The sequence below is a fragment of the Lucilia sericata genome, unplaced genomic scaffold (assembly GCF_015586225.1).
Source record: "Lucilia sericata isolate MDLA Ls3-8-SP2 unplaced genomic scaffold, ASM1558622v1 Contig000033F_arrow, whole genome shotgun sequence".
Lineage (NCBI taxonomy): Eukaryota > Metazoa > Arthropoda > Insecta > Diptera > Calliphoridae > Lucilia > Lucilia sericata.
In genome coordinates this window covers 109,553-129,171 of record NW_023994071.1, presented here as the reverse complement: position 1 = coordinate 129,171, position 19,619 = coordinate 109,553, and the positions used below count along the sequence as shown (strand labels likewise).

Sequence of the window (19,619 nt, the reverse complement as noted above, 5' to 3'; positions counted from 1 at the left end):
CCCCACGGTTATTTCAAATATTCAACCTATATAGTTCCATTAGGCACCCCTTAGACTAAATTTTTCATATATTGGGATATATGTTACTTCCACTCAGTTCCACTATTCCTATCCAGAAATTTTCAAAAATTTTATTATTTTTCAAATAAAATCAAAATTCATTCTGTGGGAGTCCCACGATTATTTCAGATATTCAACCTATATAGTTATATATAGTTACCCTTTATACTACAATTTCCATATAGTGGGATATATGTAATTTCCACTCAGTTCCACTAATCCTCTCCAGAAATTTTCAAAAAAAAGGTTAAATTTTTAAGATGTTCCAGGGTTATTTCATATATCCCACTAATGGAGCTCCATTTTCCATCCCCAGGATCATCATTTCTATATGGTGAGATATGTGTAACTTCCACCCAGTTCCACTAATCCTCTCAAGAATTTTTTAAAAAAAGTTTAAATAATTAAGGCATTCCAAGATTATTTCAGATATACCATTAATGCGGATCCAGGGCATATCGCTAGGACTACCATTTCCATATAGTGGGACATGTGTAACTTTCATTCAGTTCCAGTAATCCTGTCCAGAATATTGGTAAACAAAGTTGAATGTTTAAGTAGGTTTACTATAAATACAGATATATTACATACACAGTTCCATTAAGGAGCCTTTGGACCACCATTTCCATATAGTTGGAGTGTGGAACCTTCATCTTGCTTCCAAAATGGTCAGTTTTCCTTCTCCTAATTCAATTACAATATTCTGTTAAGTGATTAACAGCGCTCTGCAAGCTGCAAAATGAGCACTGTTAACAAATCTGGTTTGTGTCTTTGCTAGTTAAATTCGAATTTAACTTCACACACACATTATCGTGTTTATGTGTATTCAACGTCTACCTAGTTCTACAATTATTTTATGGGAACAGGGCATTAGGACAAACTAAGTTTATCTACATGGAAAGATTTAGATAACTTTCTGAAGGATAGAATTCAGACTTTGCAATGTCTTCATGAAGTTAAAGGTACAAACTCCACTAATATGGAATCTTCAGTGCAATCTCACAATTATTCCGTTAAAATTTCTTGTATTTTATGTCCTAATCAGTCCCACTACTTGCGAAATTGTCGTCGCTTTAAAAGTCTTTCAATATCTGATAGAATTTCAACAGTGAATGAGCATAACTTGTGCACAATTGCCTTTCGAGGACACATACTGCCAGATGTTGCAAAATAAATAATAATTGTTATATATGCAATAATCGACATCACTCGATGCTTCATTTACAACATTCAGAAAATTCTGTGGTTGAAAGACCGACAGAATTCTTGTGCGGTTCTACGACCCAATAATTCCCACTACCAACAATCACATACGTCCAATACTGTAACGTTCAATTCACAAGTAATTCATACTAGTCAGCATCAGTCTGTTCTATTAGGGACAGCTACGGTAAATATAATTCATAATAACAATAAGTATCAGGTCCGCGTTTTAATTGATTCGGGTTCGGAATGCTCTTACATTTCTGAACGATTACGAAAAAGGCTAAAACTTCACACACATTCTGCACACGCTAAAGTTTCTGGCATCAATAATGTTGTTATTGGAGTTTCTATATATTTTCCTGTGGAAATTGGTTCCGATCTAGACTCTTCAGTAAACCTTAGTACAAACGCATTTGTTTTACCAAAAATTTCGGGAAATTTGCCTTCAACTTCCGTAAATGTCGATATTAAAAAGTTATTGCCAAATCTTCGTTGGGCGGATTCTAATCTTTTAGATAGTAGGCCTGTAGATATTCTTATTGGTGCGGATTTATATCATCGTATTATTTTACCGGAAGTACAGCAAAATATCTTAGGGTCATTATTGGCACAGAAAACTGTATTTGGATGGATTCTGACAGGACCAGCCAATCCTAGGAACTTTGAATCACATATCGCAAATTTACAATACACTACGTGGTTTAACGCTTCTTAACGTTTGTTTGAATATCACTTAAAATGCTCACAAGAATATATTTACGTCTACTTTAACATACATACTAATTTTAAATACACCACTTTGGGGTTGGGTCATTTATGACCAAGCCCCTCTTTAAGGGGCCCAGTTCATGGTCTGCTTAAAACCATTCTCCATTTGAGAGCAGTATATAGTCTGCGGAAAACTACATCCCATAGGCTTTGTTCTATGGGAACCCTTATTCTACGAACACAGTTCATGGTCTGCTTTAAAATCATTCTCCCTTTGAGAGCAGTAGGCAGTTTGCGGAAAACTACATCCCATAGGCTTTGCTCTATGGGAACCATTATTTTACCAGCCCAGTCTGGTGTGAAACCTTTGATCACTTGTTTTATTAAAGAAGAAAAAAAGTATTAACAAAAAAAGTAATAATAATAAATCTATAGATATAGATCTCAATGTTAATTGCAACACTCTTTAGTGTTGCAAGGTGGCCGGCAATGTTCAAGTTCGATTTATGGTTTACAAATATAAATTTTTGCAACGTTAGAATCATATACTATATGGTTAGAATCTTATTAAGCTCCACTTTGTTGGAAAATTCTATCGAGTAAACCGGTAACGGTACCTAAATATTGTTTGCCACCAATATACGTTTTGTAAATTAAATACACTTCTTTTCTGATCGTAAACATAAGCACTACGTGCTCTTGGCTTTATTACTTCTACGTGTTAAAATATAAATAAATAAATACAGAGAGATCTACGTCTCATTAAATTTGCAAACATTTTGTTTTATTTTCATAAAATCTTGGGAAATTGTGGTGGAGCTGAACAATCCATTATTATATACGCCATTGTCAACTATCATAACAACTGATAGGTTACACTATTAAACAATTTGTTTATTTACTAGAAATAAATCGCGTTGATAGAAACAAACTTTTCAATTTCAATAGTTTTTTGCTTTTCCTGTAAAATTATAAAAATGTTAGATAGGGCCGTTTGCGTTTTAGGTGACGATATATTCTTGTATACGGATGATATTCATTTAGTTTTCTAAGGTAAGAACCATTTTCTAGACTCCTGGAATGATCGTAGTAAATAATATTGAATTTGTTGATTATATGTATTGTTTAGGCGTTATTTCGGAGGGATACTTATTTTTGTTAAACATATAAACATAGTAAAGTCTAAAGTTTGTTTTGTTGTATAGTTTGGGACATTACTCATCTCTTAATATTAGAGTTATGGTGGATTATTTCTTAATTCTCAATAGAATTGTTAGGCAAGTTTATGGATTGAGGTTAAATGTTTCTTTGGTTTATCCTTTTCTTCGTATGTAAGACTGAGACTACTTTTAACATTTTAAAAGATAATTTATACAGGATATCCACTAGCTTTAAAGAATGATTTTGTATTTTCTCATTCGATTCGTTCTCTTCAGATAATAATAATAATTTTGTCGTCAGAATCTCTCGTATCTGGAATAGACTACCTAACAATCTTAAAATATCTTCCTTGCCAGAAGCTATCTATTTTCTACGATTTCCTACCTCTGAATTGCTATAATGTTCCGTGTTAATGTTATTCGTCTATATTTTTTATTTATATAAAAAGCATCATATAGTTAAATATTATATTGAAATCATATTTTATTATACATATACATATAATTTATTAATGCACTTAATTTTATGAATTCTTTCACATTTTTGTTAAACTTTTAACCATATACTGCCCATAAGGGCTAGGTCAAATAAATAAAATTAAAATAAATAAATGTGGAGCAATTTATGTTTATCTATATTTTTATAACGTAAAACCTTGTTTTACCTTCTGATAATTCTAAATCAAGTTCAGCTAACTTCTCTCTTATCTCAGCGGGAAGAGACATCTCAGCACCACCCAAACAATTTCCAGACATTTTTAAAGAATAATTACACAGGTACCACTCCTTTTACGAACAGTAAAATGCTATTTCTTAATTGGTTGTTTTATAATTTGAATACTTCAATTTTTGTTCGCATAAATACACAAGCACTTTATCATTATTCAATTGTATATTTAATAATTAAAAATACAAATGATTTTTATTTAATTTTTTATTATAAATGTATGTATATATATGTAAATATTTTATGTATACGAGAGCTCTGCTATAAGCATTTGTCACTAGGATATTATTATCCTGACTTTATTGAAACGCTAGAACTATTCGAGATAAAAATCCTTATACTTTGCTCGTTTGAATTCTTCCAAGTATTCACACAATTGCTAATTTTACATTAATATTATATTATTATTATAAAAAACAATACAAAAAATGCAGACAATAAGATACTAAACAGATTTCTTTCAATGCAAAAACTCTATGTGACACCAAAGACCTACGCCGACAAAATGAATGGAACCGGCGGCTGGCACTAAATTTTTATCGACGGCTTAAAATTGGTACAAAACTGCTAAGTTTCCATATTATAATACAATTTATTTGAGATAGGGATATTAAAATTTTGATAAATTTTAAGTAATGTTAGTCTTTTTTATTTCGGAAATGAAACATTGTATTTAGGGATAATATGTACTGGAGAAAACAAATTTAAAAAAAATTCAATTTAATGAATTTATTTTGTATTTGAATCATACGAAAATTTATGATCAAGGTGACTTAAACAAAAGTCGCATTTTACATTTGACATGTTTGTATTTAAAAAGAAAATAATGAAGTATTTTATTTACTTTATTTAAGTAAAGCTTGGTTATCGTTTCCTCAGCTCTACTACCGTTATCTCTACAATATCCTTACCGAATTACAGTTATTTTATATTATTTTAAAAAAATTTCCTTCTTAATTTTTTTTTTATTTTATCGGGAATTCCCGAGTTCCTGGGAATGTGAATATTTTTTTCCCGATTCTCGGAAATCAAAAAACGTCGGGAATTTGGAAACCCTAGTGGCAATACATTTAAAGAAACAATGAAAAAATTCAAAGGTGAACTATACAGAATGGTTTTAATTCCGTAAATATTCCGATTTGTCTTAGCTTCTATAAATTTTTTAATTAAAAAAGTATAATCCCTTTATTTGTACTTTTTTAATAAGGTTCAAAATTTATAATTGAATTTTTAAACATTTCGCGTAGCCCGAATAGGTTGAACTAGCTATGAAAATATAAGTGCTGCAGACAGTAAATCCTTTCAAACGTTAAATTCATACACACCCATATATTTCTAATGGACAAGAGATTTTTAAAAAAATAATTCAAATGGATTTTTATGAGAAAAATTTTTGCAAATTGAAGCATATAAGTTTGTCATAGAATAAATAGATAAAAACATCTCGAAGAATAAAGATATGACGGAGATAAAAACTTTATTTTGAAGTCAACAGATTAGACTTTCAAATGACATAACCGATTTTATCAACAAAGAAATCTTTCCGCTGTTCTAATAACTCAAATATAGCTAAAAAAAAGTTTGCCAGCCAGAGTTTGTTATCTTCTCGTGGCTAAGTAAATTAATAAAGTAGCATCCAAAGTATATTAATAAAGTAGCATCACTTGAACAGCTGACTATTTTTTTTAAACTAGATAAATGAAGCAAGTTGTCAAAGTTTGTTTTGAAAATTGTTAACATTGTTTACGTCGCCATTTTTAAATTGTGTTTTGCTATTTGTTAAAATTTGTGAAAAGTTGAAAAAGTGAATTAAAAGTGGTTTTAAATTAGTTTAAAAGTGTAATAAATTGTATAATATATAATAATATAATTAAATTGTTAATATTTTTAACTTAAAAGTAATATTTTTTATTTATGTTTTGTTCACATTGTTGTTCAAGGAAATTTTATTTTGACACAATCTTAAATTATTCCAAAAACAAAATACATGTGGTTGTTGTAGATGTTGTTGTACAACAAGAGATGTCGCTACTTTATTAATATACTTTGGTAGCATCACTTGAACAGCTAACTATTTTTTTTAACTAGATAATTGAAGCAAGTTGTCAAAGTTTGTTTGCTTACATCGCCATTTTTAAATTGTGTTTTGCTATTTGTTAAAATTTGTGAAAAGTTGAAACGTAAATTAAAAGTGGTTTTAAAGTAGTTTAAATGTTTTTAAATTGTATAATATATAATAATATAATTAAATCCTTAATATTTTCAACTTAAAAGTAATATTTTTTATTTATGTTTTGTTCACATTGTTGTTAAAGGAAATTTGATTTTGACACAATCTTAAATTATTCCAAAAACAAAATACATGTGGTTGTTGTAGATGTTGTTGTACAACAAGATATGTCGCTACTTTATTAATTTACTTTGATATAATAAATCTGAGATGTCACGCGAAATTGACTTAAAGGGCCATTCACTTTACGTACGCAAAGTCTAATGAAAAAGTATAATGAAATTCCATCTGTATGACATGATGAAAACAGCTGTTTCACTTTTTTGTATGTGTTTACATAAAAATACATCCCTGATCTAATGCGACTTGCAAATTTTCCATCCGTATTTTCTCTCAATATGTGTGGTTTCATTACATATAGCGTTTATACGATCCCATCCGTTCTCTTCTATACAAAATTTTGACAAATCATATTACTTGTGTGCTCGTCTAAAGCTAGGTACTCTGTTCAAAATTTCGTGCGAAATGCTGTCAAACTACATATAAAATATTTGGTATGAAATATTTGCGAAATAATTTCGCAAAGCAGTACTCTGTTCTTATTGTGAAAAACATTGTGAAATTTATCTGGCAACCTTGTTTTTCAACTTACGAAATATTATAAGCAGACGTCCGTCCAGTTAGCAACGAAAAATAGCAACGGCAGAGAAAATTTTGGGAATTAAGTGGCAACACCACAGGGGAAAAATATATTGCTTAGCTAATAAAAAATACCATGGAAAACTCAATGGAAAGAGGTGGGAAACACAAAATGGAATCAAGACTATATATAGTCTTGGAACTATAGCTCCTTGTAAAATTAGATTCCTCTAAAAAGCGGTCAGAAAATCGTTGCTGGTGAACTGTATAGGATCTAAGAAGTGTCGCGCCAAAAACTCTTTGGAATATGGTAGGAGACATGGTAAGGATTAAAAAAATCCTTCCGTGCAAAAAATCGGTAGAGCAGATCCTTGGAAAATTGGCTTCTTCCAAAATGGTCAGTAAAATCGTTGCTGGTAAACTATATAGGATCTAGCGAGTGTCGCGCCAAAAACTCCTTGGAATATGATAGGAGACATTGTTAGGTAAATCCTTCCTAGAAAAAAATCGGTAGAGTAGATCCTTGGAAAATTAGATTCCTCCAAAATGGTCAGTAAAATTGTTGCTGGTAAATTATACAGGTTCTAAGAAGTGTCGCGCAAAATACTCCTTGGAATATGGATTAAAAGTATTAAGGATTAAAAAATCCTTCCGTGCAATATATCTACCGACTAGATACTTGGGAAGGTGGAAAGTCGATAAGTGAAAATTGCAAAAGTCGAAGAGTCGACTTTTCATGCACATATTGCAAAACGTCGAAAGTCGATGTTTTATTTTAATTATGGAACTTGCAGCGTCGTATTTTTTAGTATTAGTTAAGAAAAAGCAGAGTTGCAACCAACGAAATCTACTTACGAAGTATATTTTGTTTGGTATGGGAAATCTAGTTAAAATCAAATAGATTTGGCTCGAAATCTCATAAGTACTAGATTTCATAGTGGTGTAAGTGGGCTATTACACTTAATATTTTTTGACATTAAAAAAAGTTAAATTTTTTCTGATATTTCTCCATATTTTGTTTGACATAAAAAATTTGAAAAAAATATGAGATATATTTCATTTATATTCAATAATTGCATTAACTTTTTTATACCCTTCACCTTCGTGAGAAGGGTATATATAGAGCCCATTCATCTATCAGTTTTGATAGGGTCGTCAAGGGAGCGTGAATATCCTTTTGCGCAAGGGTTAAGTCCAGGGACGACCCTTTGGTTGCGCATTCATCAGATATTTCATTTCCCCGGATGCCCTCATGTCCTGGAACCCATATCAACTCAACGTGATGTTGTGTCAGTTGTGCCAACGATTGAATGCAATTGAGAAGACATTCCGACTTAATAACATTGGAGTTAAGAGCCTTGATTGATGCAAGGCTGTCCAAGTATATATGTATAGTCGAATTTTCGAGATTTAGTTCCCGGATTCTTCTCGCGGCAGTATAGATGGCATATATCTCTGCCTGAAGGACCGTGCAGGTGTCAGGTAGTCGAAGAGACAGTAGAAGATTTAGTTTATCGGAGAAGATTCCCGATCCCGTGCCTCTTTCTGTCTTTGAGCCATCTGTGTAGATTGAGATCACGTCATCCCTTAGGACAGTATTCGCGGCCCAATCATCCCTTGTCGGTATTTTGGTCTTGAATGACCTATTAAAATTCAGTGTAGATAGAATGTAATCTGTTTCCTGTCCCAAGATAGGCCTGCCTATCTTTTGTAGGATGGTGCCATGACCAATGCGGTCGTGCTTCAACCCGTTCGACTGTTTAAGTCGTAGAGCAGATTTAGCAGAAATGCATTTGATGTATATATCAAGGGGAGTTATGTTCAGCATCGTCTCTAGACTAGCATGAGGGGTGGAACTCAAACAGCCAGTGATTGCAAGACATTTCCTTGGCCCATGATAGTAGAACGCTGAGGGCTGATTCCATGAGTTCACTTATTGTGGGAAGAAACTTCCCTTGAATAAGGAGCACGACGTCGTCAGCATATGCGACTACTTTGAAGCCCATCCTACTGAGTCTGAAAAGGATTTTATTCACGACAAGATTCCACAGGAGTGGAGAGATAACACCACCTTGTGGTGTGCCCCTTGTCACGACCTTCCTTGTCTTGCCAATACCCATATTAGAGTTAATGGCCCTACTCTTAAGCATGTTTTCTGTCCAGTTTTTTATCCGCTGATCGACACCTAGGTCACCCAGTGCATCGACTATTGCGGAGATGTTCACGTTGTTAAACGCACCCTCAACGTCCAAGAAAGATGCCATAACATATTCCTTTATGTCAAGTGCCTTCTCTATGGTTCCGACAACGTCATGTAAGGCTGTCTCCACCGACCTTCCTTTCAGGTATGCGTGTTGTGCTCTACAGAAGTTATCAGGAGAGATGATGCTCATGACATGGATGTCGACCAATCTTTCCAATGTTTTCAATAAAAACGATGACAGACTGATCGGCCTATAGTCTTTGGCGGTACTAGGGTTTACTTTTCCCGCTTTGGGGATAAATACCACTGTAACCTCTCTCCATACTTTAGGAATGTATCCTGTTTCCAGGCTGCTCCTAAATATCATAATGAGCCATGGCATGATGGTGGTGATCGATTTTTGGAGTAGTGCTGGGAATATGCCATCTGGCCCTGGGGATTTATAGGGCTTGAAGGATGACACCGCCCACGAAATTTTCTCCATACTAACAATGGAACTGACCAATTCACTTATGTGGATTCGAGAAGCTGCGAGGTGCTCCAAAGTGGAGCCTTCATTTTCATCATCTCTGCAACCCGGAAAGTGTGTCTCCATAAGTAGTTCCAGAGTTTCGGTGCTACTTTCAGTAAAGTTACCATCCGGTTTCATCAGGAATCCAGGCGTACCGGGGTCTTTGGATAGCACCTTACGTAGACGTGATGCCTCCGTGGTACTCTCCAGCTCCTCACAGAAACGCTTCCAGGATTCCTTCTTAGCCCTTCTGGTTTTCCTCTTGAAAGTATTGAAGCTTTGACGATAGTCATCCCAGCTTAACGGGTTCTGATCCCTCTTCGCTTTATTAAATAATTTCCTACATTCTTTCCTTAGCTGCATTAGTTTAGGATTCCACCATGGTTGCCGGAATTTCCTAGGTACCTGCCGCATCCTACATGAAGCATAGTAGGCTTCCCTTAAAGTCCTGGATAGATAATCTACTGAGTCGTCCAAGTCCTGTGTACCATGCAGTCCATCCGTTTCCGGAGGTGGTATGGTATCAATCAGATTACCGAATTTGACCCAGTCGGTTTTCCTAGGATTTCTAAAGGGGTTTTCCCTAGCCATCGTAAGCTGTATCGTAAAGATTATTCTGTGATGATCAGAGAATGAGCACTCGAGTGATACTCTCCAATCAAGAATTCTGACTGAGTCAGTGTTCCCTACCAAAGTAATATCAATGACCTGTTCCCTGATCCTATTGAAAAACGTTGGTCTATTACCCCTATTGCAAACACTAAGGTTAGTAGTTAGAAGGTATTGAAGTAAACACTCACCCCTGTCATTTATATCCGAGCTCCCCCACAGAGTATGATGGGCATTAGCATCACATCCTATGACAAGATCGCAATTTTTCTAGTTAAACATAAAAACAGAACGGCAATATTTAGTAGCAATGTTATTTAAATCTGAAAAAGTTTAAATATTTTTAGTATGACGAGTGATAAAAATGTGTATTTTGCGGCAAATGCTGACTAATATATTAGTAAAAGTAAACACTGGATAAAACATGGAAGCAAATTACAAACCACGAATTAAATCCAACAGTGTATATATTAAATACAGATATGTATAAATTTAGATATCCGACACAGAATATCAAAAACGTAATAACTAGATGCAAAAAATGCAATACCGAAGTTAAAGTTACATTAAACGTTACCTCAAATTTTTTACGTCATTTAAAGAAACACGAAGAATTATTTAACCAATATAAAAAAGGAAAAAGCGAAATTGTTAACAGGGAAAGTGAAAATACTAAATTGGACACGGCGTTAATGGCAACAATTGCAGATTGCATGATTCCATTTTCCTTAGTCGAAAGCAAAAGTTTTAAACATTTTTTGGCATTATTAAATCCAAATTACACATTGCCCAGCTACCCAACAGCAATTAAACTCATGAACAATAATTTCGATGAAGTGAAAATGAAAATCAAGTTAGAACTTGAAAAAGCGGGTAATGTATGTACAACAGCAGACATTTGGTCAACCAGCTCTCGGTCATTCTTTGGTTATACGTACCACTGGATAAATGAATGTTTTGAACGAAAGTCTGTGACATTAGCCTGTAAAAGATTTTCAGGTTCCCATACATATGTAAGAATAAATGAAATTATTGAAGAAATACACAGTGTTTACGACCTCAGGAACAGAAAAATAGTGGCTACGGCGACAGATAATGCCTCAAATTTCATAAAAACATTTAAAGAGTATGGAATAGAGAGTTTCTATGACTCAATGGAAAACTTAAATGAAGACGACGAGTACGATTTCCATAATGACGATATCAAGAAATATCTTCCTGCTCATTTACGATGTTGCTCGCACACCCTAAACCTTTTAGCTACAACGGATTTCGAATCAAATTTAAAAAAGTATTCATGTTTCGATTTCCATAAGAAGGTAAAAACACGTTAGCTAAGACCTTTTCGTCATCCTAATGTATATTAATATAAAAATCTGTTTAGGTTTTGCAAAAATGTTCTCAGCTTTGGAACAAGTCTCGGCGTTCAAAGTCTGCGGAGGTCATAAAATCTGTTTTGGGTCATTCTTTAAAATGTCCTGTAATAACCCGATGGAATTCCTTTTCGATGCTTTTGTACAACTTTTGGAAATAAAAGAGAATCTTAAAAACATTTCAGTAATTTTAGAACTAACACCCTTTACTGAAAACGATTTTCTTTATATTTCAGAATATATTTCTATAAATAAACCTATTGCTGAAGCAATAGACTTTTTGCAACAGCAAAAAAATATATTATATGGCTATATGCTTCCAACATTGGCTACAATTAGAAATAGTCTTCGAATTGTTAAGACTAATAAAACGTTTAAAATAATTAATGAAGAAATTGTAGATGCAATGGAAAGAAGTTTGACAAAACGTTTCGACAAGTACTTTGAATTGTCACCTAAAGTGGATTTAGCTATCACAGCCTCAGTTTTGTGTCCTGATGCGCAGTGGGGCAGAATCGAAATTTTTTGGAAATAAATCTGGCATTTCTAAACGGCTGATCCGATCGATATAAAATGGCGTGAGCGTAGCCAAGGAATATTCGAGTTTAAGTTTTGAAGATGAACCCCGCAGATGCCCCAGGGACGGCGCTGTGGCGGCTCAAAGGAGGGTACCTACGACATGTAAAATTTTTAAACTCGTGCCATTTTTTTGTTTTTCATCCAAAATTTTTATATTTTCTTATAATATCCGAGTTATAGGCATTTAAAAATTTAGTGATACAAAATTTACCATACCTTGGTCCGCCTTTTTTTGAATACCGGGCGTAATTTTGGACCAAATGGACTCAATTTTTTCTTGTTAGTTAGACAACAAAATTTCCAATAATATACAAAAAATTACAGATCAATATCATTTACAGATCCAAAAATATACGTTTTTTAATTTAAAAATTCAAAAAATTTTAGATTTTTGGCGTTTTTTTGCCAAAAATGTGTCTTAACTCTTTTATTAATAAAATAAAATTTTCTTTAAGAACATATAACAATTTTATAGTTTTCTAAAAGGTATCTTTACGCAGAACGCTTTGGCGTAAAAAACTTGTCCTATTTTTTGAAAATGTTGCCACTGCGTCCTTCCGAATATGACCTATTTTTTATCAAAACTTCAACTTTGGGCGACATGTTCTAAAATCCCAAAGCTGGGATCAGAAAACTGAAAGCAGTTTTGGAAACCTCAATATGTTTTCTATTTACTCCAAAAGTATTTTCCCAGCCCTGAAAGAAATGTGGACCCTATGGGTAAAAATGTAAAAAATCCCATTTTTGGGATTTTCATTCCTATTTTTGGGAATTGCGGGATGCCCTTTGACCTTTTAAATTTTTTCATTGAGTTTTGTTCATAAATAAAGATTTTGTCTTATATTACATATTTGTTAAATTTCTAAAACTATGATTTATATCAAAATTTTAATAGGGTCGCAGATAGCTACAACAATTTAGTCCATATTTATCCCTTGATATCATTTTTTAGTTAGATATGGAAATTCTCGACCCTTTACAAAAAATTTCAAGCCAATATCTCAATTACATTCAAAAATATGTTCATTTAAACCTGTGTTCTTTAATTTCATCTTTTTCATATTTTAGTATTAAGTATGACAGAACATACATTTGGTGTTGAATAAAATATTTGGACAATTTTTAAAAATTATTTAGTTAATTATTTTATTAAAGACTATAACATTGTATATACAATAAAAAAAATTATAATTTTATTATGAGCCACGCACAACAACACCTAAATCACCCCACACAAACCACCTTTCCCGCCCACCGAAATATAAAACACAATTTAATAAAATATCATCAGTTAGTATAATAGCTTTTTTATTTGAACTGTTTATCTTAAACGTAATACAATTAATTCTTACAACCTACTTATATAGTTAATTCCTAACACTACTTATTTTCTATAAAATAATCTGTCATATCGGTATACATATCCAGAAGGTAATATAAGTCCTTTAAATCTTCCTTGTTTTGAGATGATGGAGTTTCATAACAAGTCCATCTTTTTCGCATAGTTGAAAGAACAGGATCAGAAGATTGAAGTAAACTATTAAAAATATCTTCATTCTGTGATTGCCTGGAGCATTTTCTTGAGCTGAATAGTTGAACATGCTTAAAATCTCGATTCCTCGCTTCCTGGGCTTCTTCTGTTAACTCTCCAAGTGGAAGAATATTCGATTCAATTATTATTTGACCATGACACAATACTTTGTGTACTGTTGGTGTTAGGTCCCTCCATGGATACAGAGATACAAGTAATTTAGAAATTTCAGATGTATATTCCCCAAATCGATTTCCATTAATTTTATGTTTACTATTCAGTGCCATTAAAATAGTGTTAACTCTTCGAAGCAACTCCTTGTCGATTCCAGTTATTTTTGAAGTAATTTCAAAATCACGAAAAAACCTTCTCGCCGTATTACCGTTATTTGTACTACCGCAACTTGGAAGTGGTTTGTCGAAGTTTAATCCCATCTGAACTTTAAATTCTTCTTGGATTCTGCTTTTTTCCGCAGCTCTCAGTTCTTTCAATTCTTCATTATTTTTTGTTGATTTAGTAAGATTCTCTGGCACATTTCTATATTTGAGGTCGTATGCTATGTGTAAAAAGTAATCCAAAAATCGTACTCTGGCATGAAGTGGTGAAATTCCGAAAGACAGGACTTCTTCATTAATACTTCTGCTTTTGTTTATATTTGAGAATTGCGACTTTTTCTCATTACATATTGAGCATCTCCAGAAGGAAGAAGTTTCTGTTATGGCATTGCTGACCTTTCCATCAATCATTGTTAAGCTTAGCTGATATGATACGTTAATAGAGAATTCCTTTATTTTTATGCAAATGGGCTCCAGTGCATTTATTTCATCTTTTAAATATTCCACTAAATCTTTTGTTGTTTTCTTTGACTCCTTTATATATTCAAATCTAATGGGTCTACAAAAATTTTTTGAACCCGGAGTTGTATTGATCCATATATCTTCAAATGAATTTCCGATGCTTGACGATGATGGATTAAGGGAATATGAACGAATTCGTAATGGCACTAATGATGACATAAATACACTTTTGTAGTCTGCTAATGTCCGACTTCCACAAGCTTGTTTGTATTCTGGAAGTGCTGATAAACCGTCACATCCCCACTTACACATTAAGACAACATCACAGTTATGAATTTTCCTTAGTTGGTCTTCTGAAAAGTCTGACACAATTCTTGATGCTGTTTTTTTGAGCAAAGATGATATATCAATACAAGCTTCCACATCATTAACAGCAATAGGTGATGGTAGGATAGTTTGTTTTTTTTCTGGATCGCCTTGTATGACGGTAATATATATATTGCTTCCTCTTCAGTAAAATTTGATTGTGATGTTGGAGTTGGTATACTTTCCACAATTCGCTTAAGTCGTTTTGGTGATGAATTAGGAAGAATAGTTGCAATATGTACGGCATCCATAGGTTGGTTTTCCTTTTTCAGCATTTCGTTAAATGTATCAGCAATTTCCTCATTTGAGATTGAAAAAAGTTTTTGTGTGACCCTCTTTTTTTTACCTTGAACATAAGTCTTCGTATGACTTGCAAGGCGCTCCTGTTGATGTGTTGTAAGTTGAGATTTCCGTAGTAGTTTCCATCCAACTACAAAAATTTAAACGAAATTTCTTTTGATTTCCATCCACAGACTTACTTTTTACATCAAAAAGTTTTCAATTTTTGATATGCCTGTTTTGTCTACTTTTCTACTATATGTAGTTTTTATATAATTTGAAATGTCTTCAATTCTTTCTGGCCCTTTTGAAGATACACTCCATAAAACGGAACACAACTCGTACTTTAATGTACTCTTCATTGTAGATTTATTAAATATGGTACTTAAAATCTGAGAAGTTTACTTATATACCAATTCTTGTCATTTCCGACACAGGTATTCCAAAGTAAAAAATTACGAATTGTCTACCTATTAACATTTAGGACTATATTACTATAACCTGTAATTCAGTCATTGATATTTCTTATTAGTGAATGAATCGAAATTATCATTACCTGTATATTTTTACCTACATGATCATAAACGAGACAGAACGAAATGATCTGTCGAAAAAATTTAGGTAAAAAATAGTTATAAATTTCTGAAAATTTAAGCATAATAGGACCTTTCAATTATAAGGATAAGCAAACAAATAGAAAATAGGTAAATATAAGATTTAAATATGTTCTGTCATATTTAATGCTAAAATATGAAAAATATGAAATTAAAGGATACAGGTTTAAATGAACATATTTTTGAATGTAATGTAAGGGATAAATATGGACTAAATTGTTGTAGCTATCTGCGACCCTATTAAAATTTTGATATAAATCATAGTTTTAGAAATTAAACAAATATGTAATATATGACAAAATCTTTATTTATGAACAAAACTCAATGAAATTTTCAAGGCGGACCAAGGTATGGTAAATTTTGTATCACTAAATTTTTATGCCTATAACTCGGCATATAAGAGATAAGTAGTATGTCGAAGCATGTTTTTTCAAGATCTCGTCGAGCGCATTCAGAAGTATAAAAATCTTTGGCACGAGTTTAAAAATTTTACATGTCGTAGGTACCCTACTTTGAGCCGCCACAGCGCCGTCCCTGGGGCATCTGCACTCGAATACTCCTTGGCTACGCTCACGCCAAATTTTATCCCGATCGGATCAGCCGTTTAGAAATGCCAGATTTATTTCCAAAAAAATTTCGATTCTGCCCCACTGTGATGATGTTAAATTAAATTGGATTAAAGCGCTAAATCCCGAAATTTCTCAATTAGAAATTGAAAATATTGCCAAAAGAATAAAAACGAAAATTGACAATGAAATAACCGAAGACTTTTCAGCCATATCATAACCTACAAATTCATATTTTAATTTCGGATTTCAGGGTAATATAGTATCAAACTTGTTTTTTATTAAATAATAAAATTATATTATTTTTAGATAGCACAGTTGGATCTAGTAATAGTCACTCCCCATGTTCAGAATATTTGAACTATATGATCGATCCATCCAACCTTTTTATTAAATATAATACACCTTTAACATCATCGGCGCCGGTGGAAAGAATGTTTTCTTACGCTGGTTTAGTTAATGCTCCCAAACGTTCTTCATTAACTGACATACATTTTGAACAATTAGTGATTTTAAACGTGAATTCCAATTATAAATAGTTATTTATTTCTTTCGTTATTAGAACAATTCATTGCTTTGTATATGTATATCATTTTGTTATTTTGTATTTTTAATTTTGGCAAAAAAATATACATTTGTGTGCTTATTTATTTTTCATTCATAGAAAATAAAAACCCTTTATAAATACATACATAAGTATGTTAAACAAAATATTGTTTTTGTAAATAAAAAACTGCACAAGTCTAACTATTGAACTAGAAAAATTCAGTATTCAGAATAAGTTAATTGCAAAGAAACTGTTAATAGTTGTCTGTTGTTAACTCATTAATGCCCACATATACATAACGCAACTTAATTCGAATTTAGACTCGAATGCACAAAAATAGAAAATACAAATTTACTTTTTTGAGATGTTTTTTGTTTGAGTATTTTTTAACTATATGACTGTAATTTTGGGCTATTCTGTAAAGTGCATTTTGTAAACCTACAAAAACAAAAATAGTTTTTTATCAGAGAAATGGGTTTCAACCTAAGAAAAGCCATTATTTTATAGTAATATTGATATTTGATGACTAGCAATATATTTTTAATGTATAGGTGGACTCTTTAAATAAATATTTTGTTTTGTTTTTACTAAATTCAAAAAGTTAAACGAATTACTAACAATAATTTAACATTAAAATATATTTTTGAATTAAAATCCAAAACTTTCATTCAATCTATTACAAATTGAATGGTTAAAAAATTGTTTAATTCAATTTGTAATATATTGAATTAAAACAAAATTGTATCATTCATATTCAATTTATTTTCACAAAATGTCCATTTATAAGAAAAATTGTCATCTGTATCTTTGCAAGTCCACAAAAACGTGAAAAAAATCGGTGTTTGTACGAGCAATGTTTGTGTAGTGTGTGTGCGAATGAAAAAAGTATGTTTGATAAGCCGCTTGTGTAGTCTATTTGGGCCTTTAGTAAAATTTCTGTATATAAGAGCAATACTTGTACTTATATGGATATCTTCATTTACTAATGAGTTATGTGGTTTTAAGTGATTTTCGGGAGGGGACCTTGTATGGGAGCTATGACCAATTATGAACCGATCCAAAAAAAACTTTCTTAAGGCCCAAATAGACTACACAAGCGGCTTGACAAACATACCAATATTTTACGTTTGTGCAAGCCTGTTGTGTAGTGTATGAGAGTGTTTCGTGTTTGTACAAATGCTTGCTGTTTGTTTGTATAAAAATTAAAAAATTTGATTTTTACACAAACATATTGATTTTTTTCAAACCGTTTGTATTGTTTATATTTATTTAGAACAAAATTTTCACAAAATGTCCATTTATAAGAAAAATTGTCATCTGTATCTTTGCAAGTCCACAAAAACGTGAAAAAAATCGGTGTTTGTACGAGCAATGTTTGTGTAGTGTGTGTGCGAATGAAAAAAGTATGTTTGATAAGCCGCTTGTGTAGTCTATTTGGGCCTTTAGTAAAATTTCTGTATATAAGAGCAATACTTGTACTTATATGGATATCTTCATTTACTAATGAGTTATGTGGTTTTAAGTGATTTTCGGGAGGGGACCTTGTATGGGAGCTATGACCAATTATGAACCGATCCAAAAAAAACTTTCTTAAGGCCCAAATAGACTACACAAGCGGCTTGACAAACATACCAATATTTTACGTTTGTGCAAGCCTGTTGTGTAGTGTATGAGAGTGTTTCGTGTTTGTACAAATGCTTGCTGTTTGTTTGTATAAAAATTAAAAAATTTGATTTTTACACAAACATATTGATTTTTTTCAAACCGTTTGTATTGTTTATATTTATTTAGAACAAAATTTTCACAAAATGTCCATTTATAAGAAAAATTGTCATCTGTATCTTTGCAAGTCCACAAAAACGTGAAAAAAATCGGTGTTTGTACGAGCAATGTTTGTGTAGTGAGTGCGAATGAAAAAAGTATGTTTGATAAGCCGCTTGTGTAGTCTATTTGGGCCTTTAGTAAAATTTCTGTATATAAGAGCAATACTTGTACCAAATTTTATATGGATATCTTCATTTACTAATGAGTTATGTGGTTTTAAGTGATTTTCGGGAGGGGACCTTGTATGGGAGCTATGACGAATGTGTGGTGACTTTCATGGAAGTACCTTGCATAGTTTTCGAGAAAATTACATCAAAATGTTTAAAAAATGCTTATTTTTTTCGAGGTTGTTTTAAATTTTGATTCATAACTTTTCCCCGTGTGAACCGATTTTGCTCATTTTCAATACCAAATTGCTTAGGGCAATAATATTTTCGGTTGATTTACTTTGCTTCCTTTTAACGTGAGCGTGTTTTATACAGACAGACAGACGAACATAGCTAAATCGACTCAGAGTTTCATAAGGACCAATAATATATATACTTTGTTGGGTCTCAGATGAATATTTCTCAGTGTTACAAACGGAATGACAAACTTATATATACCCTCTATCACCACTGATGGTGGTGGAGGGTATACAAAGTGGGACACTTCTGGTAAACATGAGGTACTATGTAATCCTAGCTTATTCTAAAGTCCCTGTTTAGGCAATTTTCATATTATTTCAGTCGCAAATTAATTATTTTAATTGGAATATAATCTTAAGATTGATAAAATTTTATCAAACAGTTATTAAAATCAATTTTACAAATAATTTAATCAATTATGAAAATCAAAGAATCAAGTTTAACCAAAGGTGCTTTAGAATAATATGCTACAGTTCCTCGACTCGAATATTTTTAAAATTTAGACGGGCTGTATTATTTTTTACTGCAAAATTTAATTTAAGTAATCTTCGAATACAAGGCAAATAAAAGCATTCGAAACCGGTTTTAAAAAGTGAAAAAACTGGGCTATTCGATATTTGAAAAATCAACATTTAGAAAAAATGAGAAATGTGACACTTTTTATACGTTTTAGCGTACTTTCG

At 32.3% G+C, this 19,619-nt stretch overlaps 1 protein-coding gene across 4 annotated transcripts in view; it reads right to left on the bottom strand.

Annotated features, from left to right (window-relative positions):
- The window catches only part of LOC119612092 (disco-interacting protein 2), a 291,223-nt gene that overhangs the window by 248,942 nt on the left and 22,662 nt on the right, over nucleotides 1–19,619 (bottom strand). For 2 of the 4 annotated variants that reach the window (XM_037967819.1, XM_037967827.1), the window contains exon 1: nucleotides 3,800–4,353. The exons of 1 other annotated variant lie outside the window; for it this stretch is intronic. In XM_037967819.1, the coding sequence (XP_037823747.1) occupies nucleotides 3,800–3,890 (91 nt within the window). In that variant the 5' untranslated portion in view covers nucleotides 3,891–4,353. Of the gene's footprint in view, nucleotides 1–3,799; nucleotides 4,354–10,244; nucleotides 10,324–19,619 lie in introns of those variants that run through there. One more of the 4 variants, XM_037967842.1, reaches the window with a different exon arrangement.